The 21,816-nt window shown below is 35.8% G+C and overlaps 1 protein-coding gene across 14 annotated transcripts in view; it reads left to right on the top strand.

Annotated features, from left to right (window-relative positions):
- Positions 1-21,816, top strand: part of ANO3 (anoctamin 3) — a 483,543-nt gene that overhangs the window by 380,411 nt on the left and 81,316 nt on the right. For all 14 annotated transcript variants that reach the window (XM_085011613.1, XM_085011611.1, XM_085011612.1 and 11 more), the window contains 5 exons: positions 57-163; positions 2,746-2,801; positions 5,926-6,047; positions 10,802-10,936; positions 16,662-16,758. In XM_085011613.1, coding sequence (XP_084867739.1) covers positions 57-163; positions 2,746-2,801; positions 5,926-6,047; positions 10,802-10,936; positions 16,662-16,758 — 517 coding nt within the window. The remainder of the gene's footprint in view (positions 1-56; positions 164-2,745; positions 2,802-5,925; positions 6,048-10,801; positions 10,937-16,661; positions 16,759-21,816) is intronic.

Genomic DNA, 21,816 nt, shown 5'->3' with positions numbered 1-21,816 from the left:
TTGCTGGATTCTCTGGTCTGCTTCCCATACTAAAACCAATCCCTTTATATTCCCAGCTTCATAATAAACAATAAGGACACCTTCTTCAGCAATGCTACTCGAAGCAGGATAGTCTATCATATGCTACAGCACACCAAATATGAAAATGGAATATCAAAAGTGGGTAAGAACCATAGTTAAAATTTAAACACAATGTAGAATTTATTTTTACTAATTACATGCGGAATTATTTTTTTAACAACTGAAGTTTTGCCTTTATACATTAAACATGAGGATATAATGTGTTGAACCAACTCTAAACATTCTATGTTTCATCATTTCAATGAAAGAAAACAGAGTTCCCGTCGTGGCATGGCAGAAACAAATCCAACTAGGAACCATGAGGTTGGGGGTTCGATCGCTGGCCTCGCTCAGTGGGTTAAGGATCCAGCGTTGCTGTGAGCTGTGGTGTAGGTTGCAGACATGACTCGGATCTGGCATAGCTGTGGCTCTGGCGTAGGCCAGTGGCAACAGCTACTATTAGACCCTTAGCCTGGGAACCTCCATATGTCCCAGATGTGGCCCTAAAAAGTCAAAAAGACCAAAAAAAAAAAAAAAAGGTACAATGAAAGAAAACAAAATAAAACAAACAAAAAAACTTTTTTAAGGACATTTAGCAGTAAGTATCAAAATGTGAAAAGTTCAAAACCTTTGGAACAGAAAATTTATTGCTTGAAATTTATCCCAAAGAAATAGGTGGACTTTTGAATAACAATATATGTAAAAGTTTGTTCATTGTAGCTTTGTAAACAAAAAATAAAATAGATTAATACTGGAGATACATGAACTATCCATCAGGAGAACTGACAAATAGGTTAGGCTATATCCATATAATGCATCCATTAAAAATTATGTGATTTTTATTCACTCTTAACTCAAAAGTATTGAGCATCTATTGTACACTATATGATAGAAAGTATATGACATACACCCTTTACTCACGAAGATTGAAAATTACTATTCTACTATTGATTTTGAAAGAATCTGTAAATTATTAAGTGGCAAAAAACAGAATACAAAATAATGTAATACCATTTCCTAAAAACACACAAATAAAAAGAAAAAATCTAGAATATATATATAAAACATATATATAAAACATTTTAGAGGTTATATCTGGAAGGTGCAATAACAGCTAATTTTTAACTTTCTAAATATCTGTGTTGTCTGAATGTTTAGCAGTATGCTACTTCATGTCTGATGCAAAGTAAAATTGAGAAAGTTTCACCTGGGAAAATTAAGTAAGATTGCAAAGTTTACACAGAGCAGAGCAGAAAACAACAAGTAACAAACAAACTAGCCTTTTGTTAGGGTGAAATACACAAGATGATCGAAGATGTTAGTCATATCCTAAAATCCTTTAAAATAAAAAGTTGATAGCCAATGGAAACTTGTACCAATCTCTACTGATTTGTATTCAAATAGCGTGCTGCATTAGTAAAATGAACTATGTTTCAAGTCATCCATTTTTTAAAGAGGAATGTTCAGACTTTGGTTCTCTTCTGATTAATGATTCATTTATTACTGAGCAGTCAAAATAGTTAAACACTAAATTCAAAATAGTTGAACACTAAATCCTTATAAAAATTTGACACAATCAGAAGTTTTGTAAACAATAAATAAAAAAATAGATGGAATCCAGAATATAAACTAAAAACGTGTCTAAATTATAGCACTATGTGCTTAGGTAGTCTTTAAAAATAAAATTGACATTTAAATGATTATAAAGATATCATGCCCTCTGTTGAACCTGCAATAAATACAGAAGGGTACAAAAATACAATTTAAAAATCCCTGCATTCAATTGTCACTGCTACAAATTACTACTGAATATATATGTGTGTGTGTATATACCAATATATACACATATATATGTATATATACACACATATATATTATATATATACGCATATGTATAATATATATGAGATGTATCATAATTATAATCATGTAGCATTTACAGTTTTCTGTCCATTTTAACATTGTATTTTCTCCAGCCTTCTAGTATGTATGAAAGCATTATTTTAAATAGCTGTACAATATTGTATTAGAAGCATTCATCAAATCACAGTAGTTTACCAAGCACTAATATAATTGATTGTACCATAAAAATGAAACAATTCCTTGATTTTGCCTGTTCAATTTTTTCTAATTCTTAACTAGTATAAATAATATTACAACAAAAATTGCTCTCCAGAAGACTTTTCCCAACATCCAGTCTCACCAGGCCTATGTGAAAGAGTCCATTTCACTGCACTCTTACTGGGATGGAGGAGATTTTAAAATGAGTCACATATTGCTATTTATGTCCCTTTGAATTAGTTTTAAAGATTTCTAAATACCAGTGTCCTTTTGAGACATTTTTAGGAATTCCTCTGCTTCCTTGACCAAATTTTGATATTTTGAGGCCAAAAAAAAGTTGGTACAAACTCATGTACCTCCAAATAAGTGAGTATTAAAATGCCCATATCTCGTGATACGGCAAAGGGTCATATCTTATACCTTGCAAACCTCTGTTTATTAATGCTATAAAGACACAGTTAGACTCAGTATCAATCTCTTTCATAACCTCACTGTCCTCCTATGGAAGTCATTTGGATTATTTTGGTTTCAAATTAATTTATTGTCCCAAGTGTATGTATGTTGCTCCAGAGGGAAGTCTTCAATCAAACTAACTCAAGAACTGTTCTTTTCTTCTCTTCCCAGGTATCTGTAAACTTATAAGCAATGGCTCATATATAGCAGCTTTTCCCCCACATGAGGTAATTTTGAAATACATTTCTATTAAAAAAAAGTATCTGCTGCTCAAGCTTGAACTCATTTTTTCCCTTAAGTCTAGCTGCCCTCTTCCAGGAGGTTCAATCAGTAAGGTAGTCTTGGACCTTTCCGAGACCCCATTATAATCCATGGCTACACACTAGCTCCTGCGCTCCAGAACCCTTCTGCAATTTGCCTGGTATCAGGAATCCCAGCCCTGGAGGAAGCTCGTGGATATTGCTCAGCCACTCTGATCAGACATAGATAGCCATCTGCTCCAACACAGAGCTCCATGCTTGACCCAGCTTGGGTTTTACACAAGTCTCAAACAGAGCGGGTTCTGGTCTGTGCCTACCACATTAGGATACCTGAAAATCTAAGACAAACTCAGACCAAAACACTACACCCCTTTATTTACTTTATTTTCTGCCAGATTATAGCCTCCAGTTTTGAATAGGTCATCTTTGGTGGAGTCTGCCTATTGAGTTATGAATGATATTAGAATCAGATTTAAACATCTTCTCCTAATATACACACACACATACATTCTTTTTAAGGCAATTTTGCATTTTAAAATAAGAATGGGGTCATTATAGGTTTTAATGTGTGTTTTCAAAGCCCATCCAGTCTTAAAAGGCTGAGGGCTCCTAGGACATAATCCCTATACCTGAAGAATTCACAGTCTAGTATAACTAATAAAAGATAAAATGTATTGAGCACTTCCTAGTTGGTACTGAGCTCAGTATTTTATATGGACTATCTCATTTAATCCTTGCAACAACCCTTTGAGGTAGACAATAATATTAACTCCCTTTTAACTCCTTTTTATAGACAGATCATTGAGGCACAGAATGGTTAAGTGTCAAAAGAACAGTTTTGAGCCCAGGAAGACAGACTCCAATGTATCTGTTCATTATGACATATCTACTTACATTAGGAATAGAAATAATGATAAGTTACAGTGTTTCATACAACACATCCTGTGCATGGATTTTCCCATTAATCTGACAATAATTCTAGATGGGAGGATTATATCTCCATTGTAGAGATGCAGAAACAAGGCTCGGAAAAAAATTAAGCACCATGTCAAATACAACTTAGTCAGAAAGTACTGAAGTGTTCAGAAGAGCCAACCTGAGTCCCCACAAGAGATTCTGTAGCACAGGAAGGTTTGTTTTGTTCTCTAAACAATTTTGTCAACCTAAGTAGTAGTCTGATAGCTTCTTTGGCCATTTCTTCTGTGAAATTTTAAACTATTAGGAATGGGTTGTAAATAATAGCCATTTTCCCATTTATTCTTAAAATTTGGTAGAAATACTAATACATGAGACATATGCAAAATGGCTAGAAAGTAGTATTGTTGAAATATAAGTAAAGAAAAGAAAGCAATAAGTCAATAAAATGGACTCAGGAATTTTTTTTTTTTTATTGATATTAAAGGCTACTACTTGAGGAAAGAAAAACAAGGTTTACTTTGGGGAAAATGGAGTCTATGGCCCTCACTCTTATCATTTTTATTAAGGACACTCAGTTTATGTCCTTTTTCCTTGATGCAGGATTACTACTAGTGTCAGCTCATATTTTTTACCCACAGTTGAGATTTGTTTTTTACTTACAAAGGGGACAATGGCTAGAGGGCAGAAAGAGGCCTTTCTAGAGGAATTTGGCATGAAAAGGGAGAAGACGCATGCATATGTGAGAAAGCGTTTGCCTAAACTATTAATAGAATTGATAATCCCATCAATTATCAATAGTAGAGACAGAAGAAAAGTGTGCTGGTAGGTGGAGATGGGGACCACCAAGTGTACATGGTCCTCTGAAAGGGATGAAAATATGTGGGAGGGCAGGAGTCACCACTTTGGTCAGTTTACTCTTGCAGTCCATCTTGTGTCGCTGTCCACCCAGAACATTATGGTTGATAGAGGTTACTGTGCAGTTACAACAGTGATGTACTAAGGATTCAAAACTTAGCACCTAAAGCCCAGGAAGTGCCTGTGTCTGACCACTGAGGCGGGGAAGGAAAGTAACATTGATTTTACTTGTTATATGCCTGGTACTTCATAGCTGCTTTCCAAGTGGGCCCTCACAAGGCCCCTCTATATCGGTGTCATTAATGTTTAGTCTTATCCCCACAATCTAGGTGAGGTAATTGAGGCACAACTCCACTCGTTTTAAATTTTCCTCAAAATTTCATAAAATTAGACTTGCACGTTGGAGTGAGGACGGGGTCTTTTTCAAACCCTGTGTCCTAAGTTTTGATTCAGAAAATAAGGTCACTATATCTCTTGTCCTTTTTTAAAATTATAAAAGAAGAGCAGTTCAGCCTTCAGGGAACAATTTTCTATGAAAGGCATATGTTTTCTGTTTCTGGAATTGCAACCCATATGACAGATTTTTTAAGGAGTTAGGGGTTATAAAGAATTTGAAAAACAGTTCAGGTTTTGGAATATCTTATCTGAATTAAATCTTATGGATTCTAAGATTTAAAACATGACTAGCATTGATGATTTTTGAATGCACATTTACTCTTTCCATAGCTTCTATAAATGAAATAAATATTTTCTGGAGCTATATTGCTTCTTGAAGCAGAATAAGGCACTCTTAATTTCTTCTTCTCCTCCTCCTTCTTCTTCTACTTCTCCTTCTCTGTGCCTGCAGCATTTGAAACTGGCAGGGATCAGACCTGTGCCAGAGCAGTGACCCAAGCTGCTGCTGTGACAATTTCAGATCCTTAACTGGCTGCTCCACAAGAGAACTCCACACTCTTAATTTCTGAACTAAATATTACAATAATTTCTCTCAGTTATGGTGGAAATATTTTTTACTAGAAGATGTTAAATTCCAAACAATGAAAAACTAAAGTCTATTTTACTTTAACGGAAAGGGATCTCATTGGTTTAAAAAAGGAATTTAAGAAAGAGTTTAGAAGTATCAAAATATTTTTCAAGGCAAAAAAATATATAAAGGCACTTAACTATATAACTCCAGTGATGGGCTTGTGTTTACAATTTCTGAAGTTTTCAATAAGTTATGAAGTTATTCCATAAGAAAAAAATCAAAAGCAATTTCTGTTGGTTCAGATTTCACTAAAAGGATGGCTATCAATTCATCTTATTTTATTTGTTTCAGGGAGCTTACAAAAGCAGCCAGCCCATCAAAACCCATGGACCTCAGAATAACAGACATCTGTTATATGAGCGCTGGGCACGCTGGGGAATGTGGTACAAGCATCAACCCCTGGATTTAATCAGGTACTGCAGATGAATTATAATGGACAGCATATGCTGTTTCATTGTTGTTTTCTTAGATTGGGAATTATTTTATTTACTGATACAGACAAAACAATCTGTATCAGCCTGGGTATGATCAAAAAAAAAAAAAAAAAAGAAGCCGCTGTATGCCTTTTTTAATAAAAGGAACTTAATTTAGGGAGTAAGTAACACAGGGATGGGAAACCTGAGAAATCAAACAGAAACATAAGGCAACCAGAGAATAAAAGCGGCAGAAAATTGCTAACCATCTTAAATATGGAGGGAAAATGAGTTGAAGCCTAAAACCTGGGTGCAGGAGCTGTGCCATCCGTGACTAAGACTCCCTGCAGGGAAATGAAATGTTGAGAGTAGAGAAACGGAAAATTATGGAGCCATAACAAGTTGTGGGTGCTCTGATGGGGCTCTGGCCCTGAAGAGGGCCAGGAGAAGAGAAAAGATACTGGCTTCTCCCTTCTTCCTCCTTTGAGACTTCAGTGCCTCCTGGTGCAACTTAACCAGGAGCAATTTATGAGGGAACCTTTGCAATCTACTTCCCCATGAAAACAAATCAAAACAGGGAAAGGCAGAAAATGGATCCAAGATAAAAGAGGAAAATTGGCAATGTAGCATCTCAGCATGATTTTATCTTTCAACAAAGATATGGTTTGTGTCTGCTCTGTTCTAGGAGGTATGTTCTAGTGAGTAACTGCTCTCAACTTGAATTAGTCTTGAATAGTGTTACTTTCATGATTTATTTTATTTTGATTTTATTTATTTTTTATTGTAATTTGTCCTTATTTTTAAAAATAAGGAAATACGTATTGAAAAGGACTTAAGTCCCTATCTAACTAGAAATATTTATAGAATAAAAGAAAAAAGAACTTTCATGTTACAAGGTTATATATGTTGATATTTTGGACTGTTTATGAAATACAAATATCAAGAACAACTCATAACTGTACTAGTCATTGTTCCAGCAGGAAACTGACAGAACTGATAGAATAGAAGGGATATTTGAAGATAATTTAATAAATAAATTTAACATTCAAAGGTATAAACAGGATCAAGGGAGCCAGCAGATGGGGACTAGCAAAAGCTGAATGTTGTTATCAAACCTAGACTTGGAGGGACAAGAGGAAAGAGAAGTTGGCAGAACCTGTTAAAATCTATAATCAGAGAAGGAGAAAGTGAGGGTAATAAAAAAAGATACCCCAACATCTCTCTTATCCCTCCCTGTGATCTCCTGCTGGTACCTTCAGTTGGCCATTGAGCCCATCATGAAACCAAAAGAAGGAAGGAGCATAGGTGATGTGGTCCCTAGAGGCGAGCCTCCTGGGCACATTGCAAAAAGGAAAAGGGTAGAACGTGGATCTGGATGTTCAAGTCAGAATATCCCATACTGAATCGTTTTTATCTCAAACATTAAGTACTTGGATATATTCAAAATCAAGAAGCTTCGATTCTAGTTCAGTCACAACAAATTATCAGATTCTTCTTTACGCAGGGGAAAGTATTTTATTTTATTGATATATGAACACAGTGAGATATACCAATTTACAAAACCATATGTGTTAGGAATTACAGTGAATTTGGGATTTTCAAGCAAGCATTTCAGGTTCAGCAGTTCCCCTATCTATGGGAGATTTCACTGTTACTGCCTCAGCAATAAATCAGCAAGCAACCTTCATTTTCGGTAAATAGATAATTCAGTTGCTATTACCAATCTTTGGGTGTAGAGGTAGAAGGGGAATTTTGCTGTGAAAATTGTGTATTTTTATTCAAATGACTAAGAGGAGAGAGATGTGACCAGGGGCTTACCCAAGGTGAGGGTCAGAAAAGAGTATAGATGGTGCTTCAACAGGTGCTTGCTCTCCAGGGACTTGCTTGTTACGAAAATCGAGATGGTGGTGAGACTGATACACACTGAACTATGCAATCTTCTGCAGAGAATTGGGTACATGGCCCAGTTTTCTACATGAGCTGGAAGACTGCCTGAAAACCTATGACATTTTAATTATTTGGAATTAAATTGTTCTTAAGGCTATACAAGTTTGAGGACATGAGTCTCTTATTGTGTGACTTCATAACTGTAGCGAGAGCAGGAAGGTGTCTGGCAGTCGGAATTTTTGTGCATACTTGGGTCCCAGATGATGCGGCCCCTCAGGCAAAGGCTATATTCTCTCCTGCTGAAAAAAGCAGTTCATTAATAGTGGATGAGAAATCAGAGGCTGTCAATTTATTTTCTTTTATTATAAACAACCGTTTCTGGCCACGTGTGTGTGGTTTGTTTTCATTTTAATGATGAATTCAGACAATTTACTAGCCAAAACCTATCTTCATTTCAGTCTATTTCTCCATGGAAGATATTTGGATCTGGAAAGAACACATTTAAAAAATGGTCAACTACAAAACCTTTTTTAGCAAAATAGATGTGTGGCAATTTTTCAAGGTTTTATAATAGGCATTTTTTTTTAATTTAAAAACTAATTGGGATTTCCCATCATGCTTCAGTGGAAATGAATCTGACTATCATCCATGAGGATGCAGATTCAATCCCTGGTCTTGCTCAGTGGATTAAGGATCTGGCTTTGCCATGATCTGTGGTGTAAGTCACAGACACAGCTCAGATCTGGCATTGCTGTGGCATAAGCTGGCAGCTACAGCTACGACTTGACCCCTAGTCTGGGATCCTCCATATACTGCAGGTGTGGCCCTAAAAAGACAAAAAAAAAAAAAAATGAAAATTAAAAAAAAAAACTTTAAACTAAGTGCAATAATTCTCTCTAAAAGAGTTCAATTTAACACCTGTTTTATGATAGAGGCTTTATATGATAGAAGTTATTTCAGCAGAAAAATCCAGTAATCAAATGAAATGTCACCCAGAATAACCAGTATATAAAACAGAAAAGAGAGTATGAGTGAAGTGGAAGGTGGTAACACCAATAGCAACCCCCCTCCTCCTTGCCCTATCATGGTTTTAAAGAAATTGAAGGAATATCTAGAGATCCTAAAAGATTGTGACTACCCACCTTGCAGGTTAAGGACATTTTCACCAGGCATCTTTGCCTGGAACTAGCTTCTTCTCATGAAACAGATCTGAAATCTGCTGTAACTTAGGTAATTATACTCCTGTCAAATAATATTGTTGCCCCCCTTAACCTTCAACAATGTGTAATTAAAAATCTTGGTGTAAGGCTGTCTGTATAAGGGGGTCTTTCAGTACAGTCCTCTGTAATAATTATTATAAAGATATTCCATTATCTTAGTAATACATACCTAAATCTTTATTCCACCCTACAGAGGAACACTTGTTTAAAGGAACAAATGACTTTATTATGATACCTGTTAATATAATAAGTTTCCATCTCAAAATAGAACACCATCATTGTATAAGAAATGAATAGAACAGTCTTTGTCTCCTAGAAGAAATAAATGAAAAAAAAAAACCAAAAAATTAGAGAAATGGTGCTTAACATATGATGACTCCATGTCTACAACTGGTAAAATATTCATGAATTTTAATTGGCACAATACAGAGTATGGAGTAGAAAGAGAATGATTTTGAGGGAGAGAAGTCTTGTTGAGGAAAAAAAGAGAATTTTCTTTCCAGCAAGAATTTTTGCCCAGAATGAATTCCAAAATGAAGTATAAAATGCCAGTCTTTACTACTAGTGCCAGGATAAAAACTGGTGTTATGTAATCATTTTCAGAAAATGGAAATCAAGCACCAGTAGACAATTCAAGAAATTATCATTTCTTAACGCAGCTTTATACACTGTTGTGACAGCTAACACTGGCTGTAGACTACAGACTTGGTGAAGAAAGAGCAACTGGGCAGTTCTTAGAACCACCTTATTCATCTGCTGTTTCTGTACAAATATATTAATCAGCTAAAGGGAAATAAAACACACTCATTCCCATTGCTTCAGTCAATAAAATACCCCCAGGTATGTGCTAGTGAAATAAGTCAGGGGTCCACTTTCAAGCAGCTTGCACTCTTATGGGGAGGGAGAGGCATAGCAGAGTGACAGGTAATTGTCACAAAGTTTTGTACGTTTTGGACCCTGAAACCACAGGTGAAGGCAGTGTGGGAGCAAGAGCAGGGGCATCTAACCCAGGTTTGAAGTGAAGCCAGGAGAGGCTTCCTGGAAGAAGTGATATAAAGTACAAGATAAGTACAAGCCAGAAAGGCAAAGAGAGTGAAATATAAGTTTCCAAAATGAGGGAATGGTAGTAACCATGGAAAGAATTGTTGAACTTTGTTGAAGAAGGTGCGTGACATAATTATGCAGATTTTATCTGGCATAAGGGAGTCTGGCCAAGGATGCAGATGGAGACTGAAACCGAATCTGCTTTCAGCATCTACCTAGAGGGGAGACGCTTTTCTAATTTACGCCGAAGTGATTGTTGAGCACTGCTCTGAGCGTAGAAAAAACAAAAAGAGTTACTGCTGGGAGGATGGAGAAAATTTAAGAACTGGCTTATAAAAAGCTTTGTGAGCCATGTTAAGAAGTTTGATACAGAAATAAACACATTTTATAAAAGTGCCCCTATAAAGACAATTTTTGAAGATGAACAGTATCACCATTATTGGATTCATTAATAAGCAGGAATATTAAAGTACCCTAGATAGAGCTGAGGAGGAATTGAGATGATAGCCTCATTTGTCCATCTAAAATTCTGACTAAGGGTTACATCAGTATCTGTAGTGTCACTTACATTGCCTTAAGCTAAGAATTTGCTTTCTCATGCAGGCTATACTTTGGTGAGAAGATTGGTCTGTATTTTGCTTGGCTTGGGTGGTATACTGGAATGCTGATTCCTGCAGCCATTGTTGGTTTGTGTGTTTTCTTCTATGGAATATTCACAATGAATGCAAGTCAAGTAAGGTAAGCCATTAATAGATTTATTTTTAAAATCTGGCCTTTCTTCTGAATGGACAAAAGCTTTACAGCAATGCTACCTATAAAACAAGTGGTGGTACTCCGGTTTATTTGCTTGTGTTTGTTTTTGTATTGGTAAGGCACTACAAACAAAGGTCATTTCCATATTTTTATGATCAAATTCTCTTGGATAACTTCTAAGGCTGTTTCTCCTAATGCCAAGTTTCTCTTTCTAGTATACTCCTCAGAATTAATAATTCAACAAGGCAGTGGACAATTTTATGTAATTTCAGTTTGCGTAGTATTTGGTAGTCTGGAATACTCTCTCAAAACATTAATTCAGAGAATCATAATAGCTACAGTTTTTTTAAACAATATACAATGACCTTCCAAATACATTGTTTAATTTGCTGTAACTTTCACTACCACCCTTGGAGATGAGTATTCCTTTTAGCAGGTGAGGGAACCTTACACAGTTAAAGATGTCTAAACAAAATATTTATACCCTCCTCTAAATAGTCTCCTCTCATGAGAACATGAAATCACTTTCTCTTTCTTCCTGCTTTCTATAGGGATAGATTTATAAAAGATTTTAGCATCAGCTTAAGACATCAAAATGGTAGTAAAAGAAGATTTAACACATCTTAAAGATTTATCAGAGTAGTGATTTTTCTGTTAAAGTTAAAATGACTCAAGATTTGGATATAGGAACAAAACACTATTATTCAACAGAGGTAAGAGTCACCTTGGCATTAAAGAATCATCTTTATAGCATCTTCTATTAAATATACCATAAGGATTTCAGTAATTTCAACCTTGTATGATACAGTTCAAATTATGAAAAATGCTTTTATCTCCCTCCTTTAAAGCTTTAAAATAATTTTTTTCATTTTTGGTCCATCTTTTAACTATGACCTTGCTACTGGGTGGTAATAATGACAGCTAATGAGACCATAAAACTTATTTCCTTGAATTTGCTTTGTGTGCGTGTGTATGTATATATGTGTGCATGTGTGTGAATAACAATTTTGCCTAAAAACAAAATAGTTTTCATAGTCCCAGAATTGAATCCTGTTCCATAAACAAATTCCTTGATTTAGTATCTCCGAATCCTTTTTTTCTTCATGAAAGCTAAATGATAATTATCGTGAAAACCAAGAAACACCTACTGTTTGAAAGCATTTCATTTATGACAAGTTTATTTCAGAGTTTTGCAAGCTCACTATCATTCTGGAAGGCAGCATTTTCCTGGACAAACATGTGCCCACTGGAAACATTCACTCCCTCTGGTCATCTCTTTATATGATGTTGAATCAGTAGCCTCTGAAGTTGAGAAGAGAGGTTGTGATTTAGAGTTATGGTGTCTTGAAAAGAAAAATACATTTATTTTTGTACTTCTCTGTTCTCTGTCTCTAGGAGTTTGACTTTTTTTTTTTAATGATTCCACATATAAACTGATAATATACAGTATTTTTCTTTCCTATCCAGCTTATCTCAGGATGATTCCCTCAAGGTCCATGTTGTCACAAGTAGCAGGATTTCATTCTTTTTCGTGGTTGAATACTATTCTGTGAGTGTGTGTGTGTGTGTGTGTGTGTGTGTGTGTGTGTTTGTAAGCAACAGAGGGGTTTGTCTCCCAATCTATTCAACTTAAAAAAAATAAAAGACAAGATTTGTGGTTTCATGCAAATTTTAGGAAAGGTTTTTCTCTATCTATTAAAATACCATTGAAATTCTAATAACGGTTGCATTAATCTGTGAATCTCTTTGGGTGGTATGGACATTTCACCAACATGACATTTTCTAATCCATGAGCACAAGATATCTTTCAATTTACTTGAGTCTTCTTCAATTTCTTTTTACTTACGGTTGTCATTGTATGGGCCTTTTACCTTGGTTAAATTTATTCCTAAATATTTTATTCTTTTTGATGTAATTGTAAGTGGGATTGTTTTCTGAATTTCTCTTTTTGACAGTTGTTAGTATATAGAAATACAACTGATATTTGTATACTGCAAGTTTATTGAATTCATTTATCAAGTTCTGGGGTTTTTTGATAGAGCCTTTAGTGTTTTAGAAAAATGGCATTTTAAAATGAACTGATGAAAACAGAAAATGATTTTTAGGCAGTTAGCTATTGTTCAGATTGGTTCCATGGAGAACATACTCAGAGTTCTCCCATGTGGTATAGACTTCCTCCTCCATCTTTACAAAGCTGCAAATGAACAAAAGGCAATGAAAGGAATAGATTTTCTGTTCCTATTGATTTATGTACCAACGGAGTAAATTAGGCTCCTTTTGTGTGAGATAAGTATTCTCTAACCTTTAGTACAAGGAGTGTTTTAAAAGGCTGTAGAAAACTCTTTTCTTCAGTGCTTTATGGTATTATATTACTGCTACTTCTGTCACACTATAATTAAGATCCTGTCAGACTTTCTATTCTCAACCAAGATAAGCATCACTGAATATCTTGACTTCCAAAGTTTCATGGGGCTGAAATTTTCCATTGACGGTGTCAGACATGGTTAAGTTGTAGGTGTTATCATGCATGGCAAGTGGGTGGACGACGTAGGGCTTTAATTTTGAGTTGCTTTTTAAAATGTTATTTTATTAAGCACTTTTGTGTTTATTGCAAGGTAACATATTAAAAAGCTGAAGACTGGATTGTATTTATTACATTTCTACCAGCCTGTGTTCATGTAAATGAAGGTCATATTTCTTACTTGCTCTGAAGTTAATTTTAGAATTGTGTGAAAATCAACTTATAGATTATTTAGTGTATGTATGTATGTACATGTATGTATTTACATGCTCATTGGTCTTATATACTCAAAAGTGGCCATATTTATTCCTGGTGGAGGACATATTATACGATTATAAAAATAAACAGGCAGGTTTAGAAAAATAAACAAACAAATATGGTCCCACAGCTTCTCAGGCTTTGGTTTCAGGGTCAGGGCAAAAAGAGAAACCTCAACTTTCTGGCTCATTCTTACCTCTTTGGCATTAGAACTCACCAACTCAGAAAGAAATGTATTTGGTTCTCAGTATTGACCAGTTTTTCAAAAGCTGTTGGGTCCTAAAGGACTTTTCAAACCCTCTCCTGACAATTAAAGGCTTCTTTCCCTTTATTAAGGGCCTGTAATGTGCCAGGCGCATTATTAATATCCCTGTATAATATCGCAGTTGGATATTATTAATCTCCAAGTGGAGATGAAGAAATTTATCCTCAGAGATGCAGGTGACTTAAGGGAAAATATCTAGTAAGGTTCAACCTATATCTGATTTTTTTAAATTGTACTAAAAACACTTAACATGAGATCTACCCTCTTTTCAAATGTTTAAGCGCATACTACAGGACTGTTAACTGTGGGTACAAGATTATACAGCAGATCTCATATAACTGATACTATATACCCATCGAAAAGCAACTGTCACTCCCCTACCCACTAGCAATGACTAGTCTACTCTGTTTCTATGAGTTTGACTGTTTTAGATACAGAATTATGCAGTGTTTATTCTTCTCTGACTGGCTTCTTCAATTAGCCAGGTTCATCTATGTTTTGCATATGGCAGAATTCCCTTCTTTTTTTAAGGCTGAATAATATTCTGTTCAGAATATAAAGCAGAATTATGCAGTGTTTATTCTTCTCTCACTGGCTTATTATTTCCTTTGAATCCATCCTTAATGTGTATGTCTTAAAACAAGTATAAGACAAAAGAAAGCCACAGTTCAAACAGTGGTTTATATTATGAGGTTCTACAAAAGAAACCAAGAAACACAGGGGGCACTCTCCATCCATCTAGTGGTTAAATAATGTCAAAGAACTTTGTGATCCTCTCAAATTCCATATTTTAGGCTAAAAATTACGTTGCAAAAATTGTTTAATATTTTTTATATTACTATCAAGTTGAACTTCGAGCAACTTATAAAAATGAGTTTAATGTGTCTGGAAATAAAAATAAGGCACAGTCTGATGGCTGAAATTCTATACTGGGTTCTTTGATACATTTGGGCTTTTGTTTGATCATTTGGAAGCTGGAAAAGATGATGTAGTATAAACCAAAGTTAATATCATTTTAGTATGAGATTTCAGTGCAGAGCACATGATGTCATTCTTCAAACAGTGAATTATGAGCCTATTTTAATAAAAAATTTTCTTCAAGAGTAAGAGTAATACTAATACAAAGTAGTAGTATTCTTTCTTCTGAATTTTTAAAATGTATGTTTTACCAGCTTCCTCTTACTTCACATAGACATCCTGATAACTAACAAAATGTGTGAAAGTGGGAGAATTATAGTATATATAAGATCTATTACACCATCGTCATCATTAATAAATTACTTTTTGTGATAGAAAAGTTCTTTTTAATATTAAATATAATTATCCCTCATTTAAAGGTGTTATAGGTGATGGAGCACTGGACCCAGAATCAAGAAAATCTAAACTCAGTTCTCTGAAGTACCTCTTGTTAGCTCTAGGGCCTTAAGTGAATCACTTAAGCATCAGTCCTCTCAGTTGTGGAAATAATTATCATTATAGGAGATTGCATTGAGGACTAAACTTAATGGACATGAAGCCATCTTTGCTTCCTGTAAAGCATTGTATTACCATATAGTGTTACTACTTACTATTCATTTCCACTTTGGCTTGAGATTATACAGATCCAGCCTTTGAAGTACAAGTGCATAACTTTTTGCTTCAAGTGCATACATTTTTGAAAATAGCAAATTTGGCTGTGAACATTGCCAATTAAACATTTATTAACAGCTGCATTTCCAAGCATAGTTTCAAAAGCCTTTACATCACTTTCAACATTTTGAGAGCAGAATTACTTAAAGACAATTTATTTAGGGGGTACTACACGGGAAAGGGCCAGGTATGACAGAAAAAGTCACAAGACACCTTAAAGACAAGTTGCCTGCCGTGCAATCTGGGGCTGCGAGGCTTTTGAGAAATTGTTATCAGGGCCCTACTTATGTCACAATGTCATCTAAAATATAGGCTGAGATTTTAAAAATATAGTGAGCATAAAACTCTAGAAACAAACCCTATTACGTTACATTCCAATAGAGAATATAACATATTTCAGTAATATGACAAACCGTGTCCTGTCATCATGACAATATAAAAATATTCTTTTTTCTTCTGCAAAAGGAAGATCAACTTCCTCAGATTTGCAGTGAACATAATGCACCTATCGACTGCAGTGGGGATTATCCAGTTGTGTGAATTATGGATGCTCTACATTTTGCTGATTACAGAGTAGCGAGGTCCAGGGGAAAGATCGATAGACCTGAGAAATCAGAATAGTCTGATGGTTTTCCAGCTCGGCCATGTCCAAGCCTATGAGCTTGGCTAAAACACCCTTGGGTGTTCCTTACAAGGTTGTCTTACTTGCCTTGAAATCAGGTGCAGAAGTGTCCTTGTAAAAAGCCCACAAGTGTCTTACATGTGTAAAATGTGCCCTATTATCATTACAGTATCTTGGCAGAGAGTTCTAAAAACAAAGAAGCAAACAAAAACCTCTGCCTTGCAAGTACCCTACACATTTGACCTGGAGCCACTTTTAAGTTCTTCATCCCCCGTCTACCCGCCCACCCCGCCACACAATTTCCATTCCACTGGTTCCTCCCCGCCTGCTGCTTCCCACAGGATTGGCCCCAGGGGATAAGCACCTTGCTAAGCATGGAGGTTAATGCTTTCTTTTTCTCCTTTGATTTCTCAAGCCAAGAAATTTGCAAGGCCACTGAAGTCTTCATGTGCCCTCTCTGTGACAAGAACTGCTCACTGCAGAGACTCAATGAAAGCTGTATCTATGCCAAGGTGAGCGTGGATCCCCCCATCCCCCTCCTTGTACTCTACTTCTATGAAGCAGGTGGTAAAAAGCCCTCCAAGAAATTGCTTTTTACTAAAGTTAAATGTTCCCAAGAGTTTCAACAGTCAATATCATTGGCAACTGAATAAAACGTCACTGAGGCAATTACAAGAAGAGTATATTTTAATTTGAATATCTTTGTCTTCCTTTGTTTTTAAAAGTGATCATTACCATCATAGACATAAAATTTCCACTTGGAATGATACTGAGATTCTTTGCGGGGGAAGATTATTTCTATGGGTAGAGATTAAATTTGTATGTTCCATGAAGACTTGTGAAATTAAAATACTTCTTATAGAAGTATTTTACAGAGGAAAATGAAATAACATAGCCAAAGTTCTCAAATTGCTACCTGTTATAACCATCTGAAGGGGTTTTTTGTTTCCTCTTTTAGGATTTTTTAATTGAAGTGTGTTGAGTTACAAAGATGGGTTTTTTAACTCCTGAAGCCCAAGCCACACCACAGAGCAATTAAATTAGAACCTTTGGGCGTAGAACCTAGGCATTATCATATTTTAAAACTTTCCAGGTGATTCCAGCATGCACAAAAGTTTGAGAAATTTGTAATTGAACTTTACAATTATTATTATTCAGTTGTTAAATGGTTTTATTAAAATATACATAGCATATAATGAACTGCACATATTTGAAGTATGTAAATGAATTAATTTTTATTATATTCTATGCTTCTGTGAAGCAGTCACCAAAATCAAGATAATGAATATATCTATCACCTCCAAAAGCTTCCTCACAACCTCTTGTAACCCACTGAGCAAGGCCAGGGATCGAACCCACAACCTCATGGTTCCCAGTCAGATTTGTAAACCACCGAGCCATTATGGGAACTCCAACCAGCTTTTCCATCATTACAGATAAGCTTCAATTTCCAGACTGTTATGTAAAGGGAATCATGCAGTGTGTGATGTTTTTCAAGTTTCTTTCATCCAACATAATTATTTTGAGATTCATCTGTGTCTTCACATTCATCAGTTAAAATCATCATCCCTCTTTATTACTGAGTAATATTGCATTAGATGGCTATATCAGAATGTGCTTATGCATCTACCTATCAATGGTCTTTCGGTTGTTTTCAATTATTATCATTTTAAGTAAAGGTGCTGTGAACATTCATCTGCAAATCTTCATTTAGACAAGTACTGTTATTTCTCTTGGGTAAATATCTAAAATAAAATGGCTCTTTTATGTGGGAGGAAGATGTTTAACCCTCTAAGAAACTTTTCTTTTCGCTTTTTAGGTCCATACTTGTGGCATATGAAAGTTCCCAGGCTAGGGGTTGAATCAGAGCTGTAGCTGCCAGCCTATTCCACAGCCAAAGCAATGCCAGATCCAAACCGTGTCTGCAACCAATACCACAGCTCACAGAAATGCCAGATCCTTTAACGCACTGAGCATGACCAGTGATCGAACCTGCATTCTCATGCAGGTTCATTAACACTGAACCACAATGGGAACTCCAGAAACTTTCAAACTGTTTTCCCAGATTTCTAAACCATTTTACATTTCCACTAGCAATGTATGAGAATTTCAGTTTTCTAAACAGTTAGTGATTCTCAGGATAGTCAGTCTTTTTACTTGTAACTATTCTTCTAGATGTTTGGAGATGTTGCTTCATATATTTTGTGCATTCTTTGGCTGTTTCCAGAATGGGGATAAAATTGATTTCTGTTATTCCATCCTGTTCAGAGGTAGAAGTCTCTATATAATTAATTTTGACAGAGGTGTATATAAAATCAAAAGCCACTCAGGATCCCATTATAAGACCAAAACTTAGTAAAATCAGCTTCTGAATTATTTCTCTTGAATGCATAGCATGGGAAATTTTTGTTTATAATTCAATTTTTTTTAAATATGCTGAATGTTGAATTGTTTTAAATGTTCCACAGTGATGTCTTACTTGGGAAGCATTTTCTCAACACTTTTTGCAAAAGCTGAGTGTATGCAAGTCATTAGATGTATACACACCCTCCCTTTGCCCATGCAGTTCAAAAATATATGACAGCCTTAGAGACACCAACAAATCTGGATATATGTTACTTCTACTTGCTGGTTCTAATAAAACACACTGAACATTCATCATCTATACACAGGAGATAAGAATCATCCGCTTATGGCAGAGGGATAAATTGGAGAAATTGCCCAAGGATACACTAAATCTAGGGGCCTTCATCATTATGCCGTATCTACATCCCTCCTTTACTCTGTAGAAAAGAGTATCTCTAGGGACAGTTCAGACTCAGGATGAATTCACTTGGTAACTATTAAAAAGAAGGTGGAAGATTAGCCTGCAGAGGAACAATACAAGAAATAAAAACTGCCAGGATGAAACCTCTCAAATGTCTTGTATTTGTTCCTCTGGCTAAGATAAAATTAGCTACTTAGTTTACACCTTATAATCAGAATTACCCTTCTTCCTCCATTGGATGGAAATAAACATTCTCTTTTAAAATCAGTTTACATACTTAAACATCTTGAAGTTACCAGGTGGCTAACTTGGTAGAAATGAGGAAACAGATTTTTAGCAGAAACAAGCCCACCAATCTAGAATCATCTAGTAGCCACATCACCTAGCCACATCTAGGAACTGGTCAATTCCTTATGGAATCAATCATCATTTATGACGAGTAACAGGAAATTCAATCTGCCATATTTTATTCAAATATGTGCATACATGTAACTATTCCCTTAATGATCTCAAGATATATTTCAGGGAAAATGTGGTTCCATTGTATAATGAAAATCATATTTAAGTACATTAACATTTTTGATGACTATTCTCCTTTTTAATACTTAAAATATGGGAATTGAGAAATATCTGCAATTAAGTAAACTCATTGATATTTGCATACTCTTTTTAAAGCACCTGATACCACACTATCAATTTTCATTATGCAAGGATTTCTTATTTAAGCTGAAAAAATTAGCTATAAGGGTCCTGCATTATTTTTGCATGATACAATCCTTGAAATGAATCTTATTTATAATAGTTATTAATAAATGGGGTTTTTTTTTTTTACTTGTTCAACAAACATCCAATACCTAGCATGACCCTCAGAATGTATACTGATGTTGAGGCTACAACAGAATTAAGGCAAATTTTTAAGAAATTTCATAGATAAGTCTACATAAAACTATACATCAGAATCACCTAGAACTTCTGTTCAAAAGCAGATTCTTGGCCCCACATCCTGAAATTCAGTATCAATTGTTCAAATGGTGAGGCTTAGAAATCCGCATGGTAACAGGCTGCTCAAGTGAGTCCAATTCCTGGAACCACAAAGCCCTAAACAATAGTGGTTTGGGGAAGTGGGTGAACTAATGAAGCCGCTGTGTTTTGGGGAGCCCGGCCCAGCAGACAGGAGTAGTTATGCCAACGTTGCTCTTTCCAGGAACTAGGCACTGAGGGATTGAGGGCTGAACTTCAGCTTCAATTCTGACTCCCTGCCTCTCAGCCTGGCCTGCAGGACTGCTATCCAGGAGGCACCTTGTTCTCCTTAGCCTAGAGGGGCTGGAAGGGAGTGGCAGTGGCAGTTTCCAGAGCCTTGAGTTATTCTGAGGTATTAAACAGTTTAGAGAGAGATCTAGCAAGGACAGTAGAGGAGACATAGACTTTAAGCTTCCAGCCTAAAGAGAAATTTATCTCCTTAAACAATCTCCACATTTATTGATTTCTAGACACACCCAAGCTCTCCAAGAAAAATCAAATGTCAAAGATAATGGAAAATCTGTGCTAAAATATAGCTTTGTTTGAGGCCCAGTTTGCTTCTGTCTTCTTATATTATCCCTATTCACACCAACAACATAGGCCAGCTATTTTTTCCAATAAAATAATTCACTGCAAATATATGTTTGTAGATCAGAAGAGTTTTTTTTCAAGGTTTTATCTGGAGTTTTCTTTTATAGAGCAAGTGTTCCTTTCCTATTAGGCAGAAGGCCTCTCCTGCCTTTATTCTCCTGGCAATCACTTGTGATGTAAGCTTGAATCATCCACCCTGTGCTTGACTCTTCCTCCCCCGACCTCCTCATCTTACCTCGGCACCCTAAAAAAAGCCCTTAGCACCAGAAGCTATAACCATGGGTTTCTAAGTGCCTTTCTTATCTCCATGGTCTCTCTTGTCATAACACACCCCACATGTAATAATAGCTTAGTGGATCTAACACAATGATTTTATACTTTAACACTCCTCTTCAGGGCAAGTTCAGAAAACTTCCCTAACTCCCATTCTAGCTTTATCGCCCGCTACATGGATTTAATCTCACATTACAACAGCATGTCATGCGTACCTTGTCTCATGGATGTGTTTCTGAAAAGTTGATGTTTCAATGTATTGACCTAAAAAATGCCTGAAAGGTTGTAAACAAAACTAACCAAAATCATGAAAAGTTTTTTTGAGGAAAAAAAAAGTATGTGGACGTTGACAAGTCATGTCTATGCAACACAAATTCTTGTTAAGTATGACTTTTCAAGTGTCACTTTTCTGAAAGGACAGCTGTCTCTGGAGCAGGGGGAGCCATTATTTCTTGGTGATCTTTATGTCCTGTGTGTGGTCTCTGTTTTAACACACTAAGAGGCTGTTTCCTGCAAAAGGCTTGCCTATAAAGGAAAGCAGACAGCTGTTCAGCTGCTTGGCAGCCACAGGTGTCTCCGTGGGATATCTTTGGACACAGAAAAGCTGGCTTCTCCTGCTGGTTGGAATTTTATGAGCTCCGTGGGAGAATTTCTTTGTGGTCCTTTTCTCTACTATACTGTACTGTACATACAATAATTTGTGTGAAAACCAATTCTGATAACATTTTTCAAAGGCCCAAGGCTTAAGAGCCATAGAATTTTAGAGCCATCTATGACATCTTGCACTTATCCACCAACTTTCAAAAGGAGCACATCTTTTGTGTGATGAAATTTTCAATAATGCTGCTTTGTAGGAAAATATATCTCACTGCTACCTGGTTCACATATTGTTTTGCAGTGTATATTTCAGATGTTACCA

The sequence above is a fragment of the Sus scrofa genome, chromosome 2, assembly GCF_054392235.1.
Source record: "Sus scrofa isolate SSC_HxYL_T2T_F1_AM1 chromosome 2, Sscrofa_HxYL_maternal_Yorkshire_Landrace_v2.0, whole genome shotgun sequence".
NCBI classification, from domain to species: Eukaryota; Metazoa; Chordata; class Mammalia; order Artiodactyla; family Suidae; genus Sus; species Sus scrofa.
The sequence above is the reverse complement of the archived record's forward strand: the minus strand, read 5'-3'. Positions and strand labels throughout refer to the sequence as shown.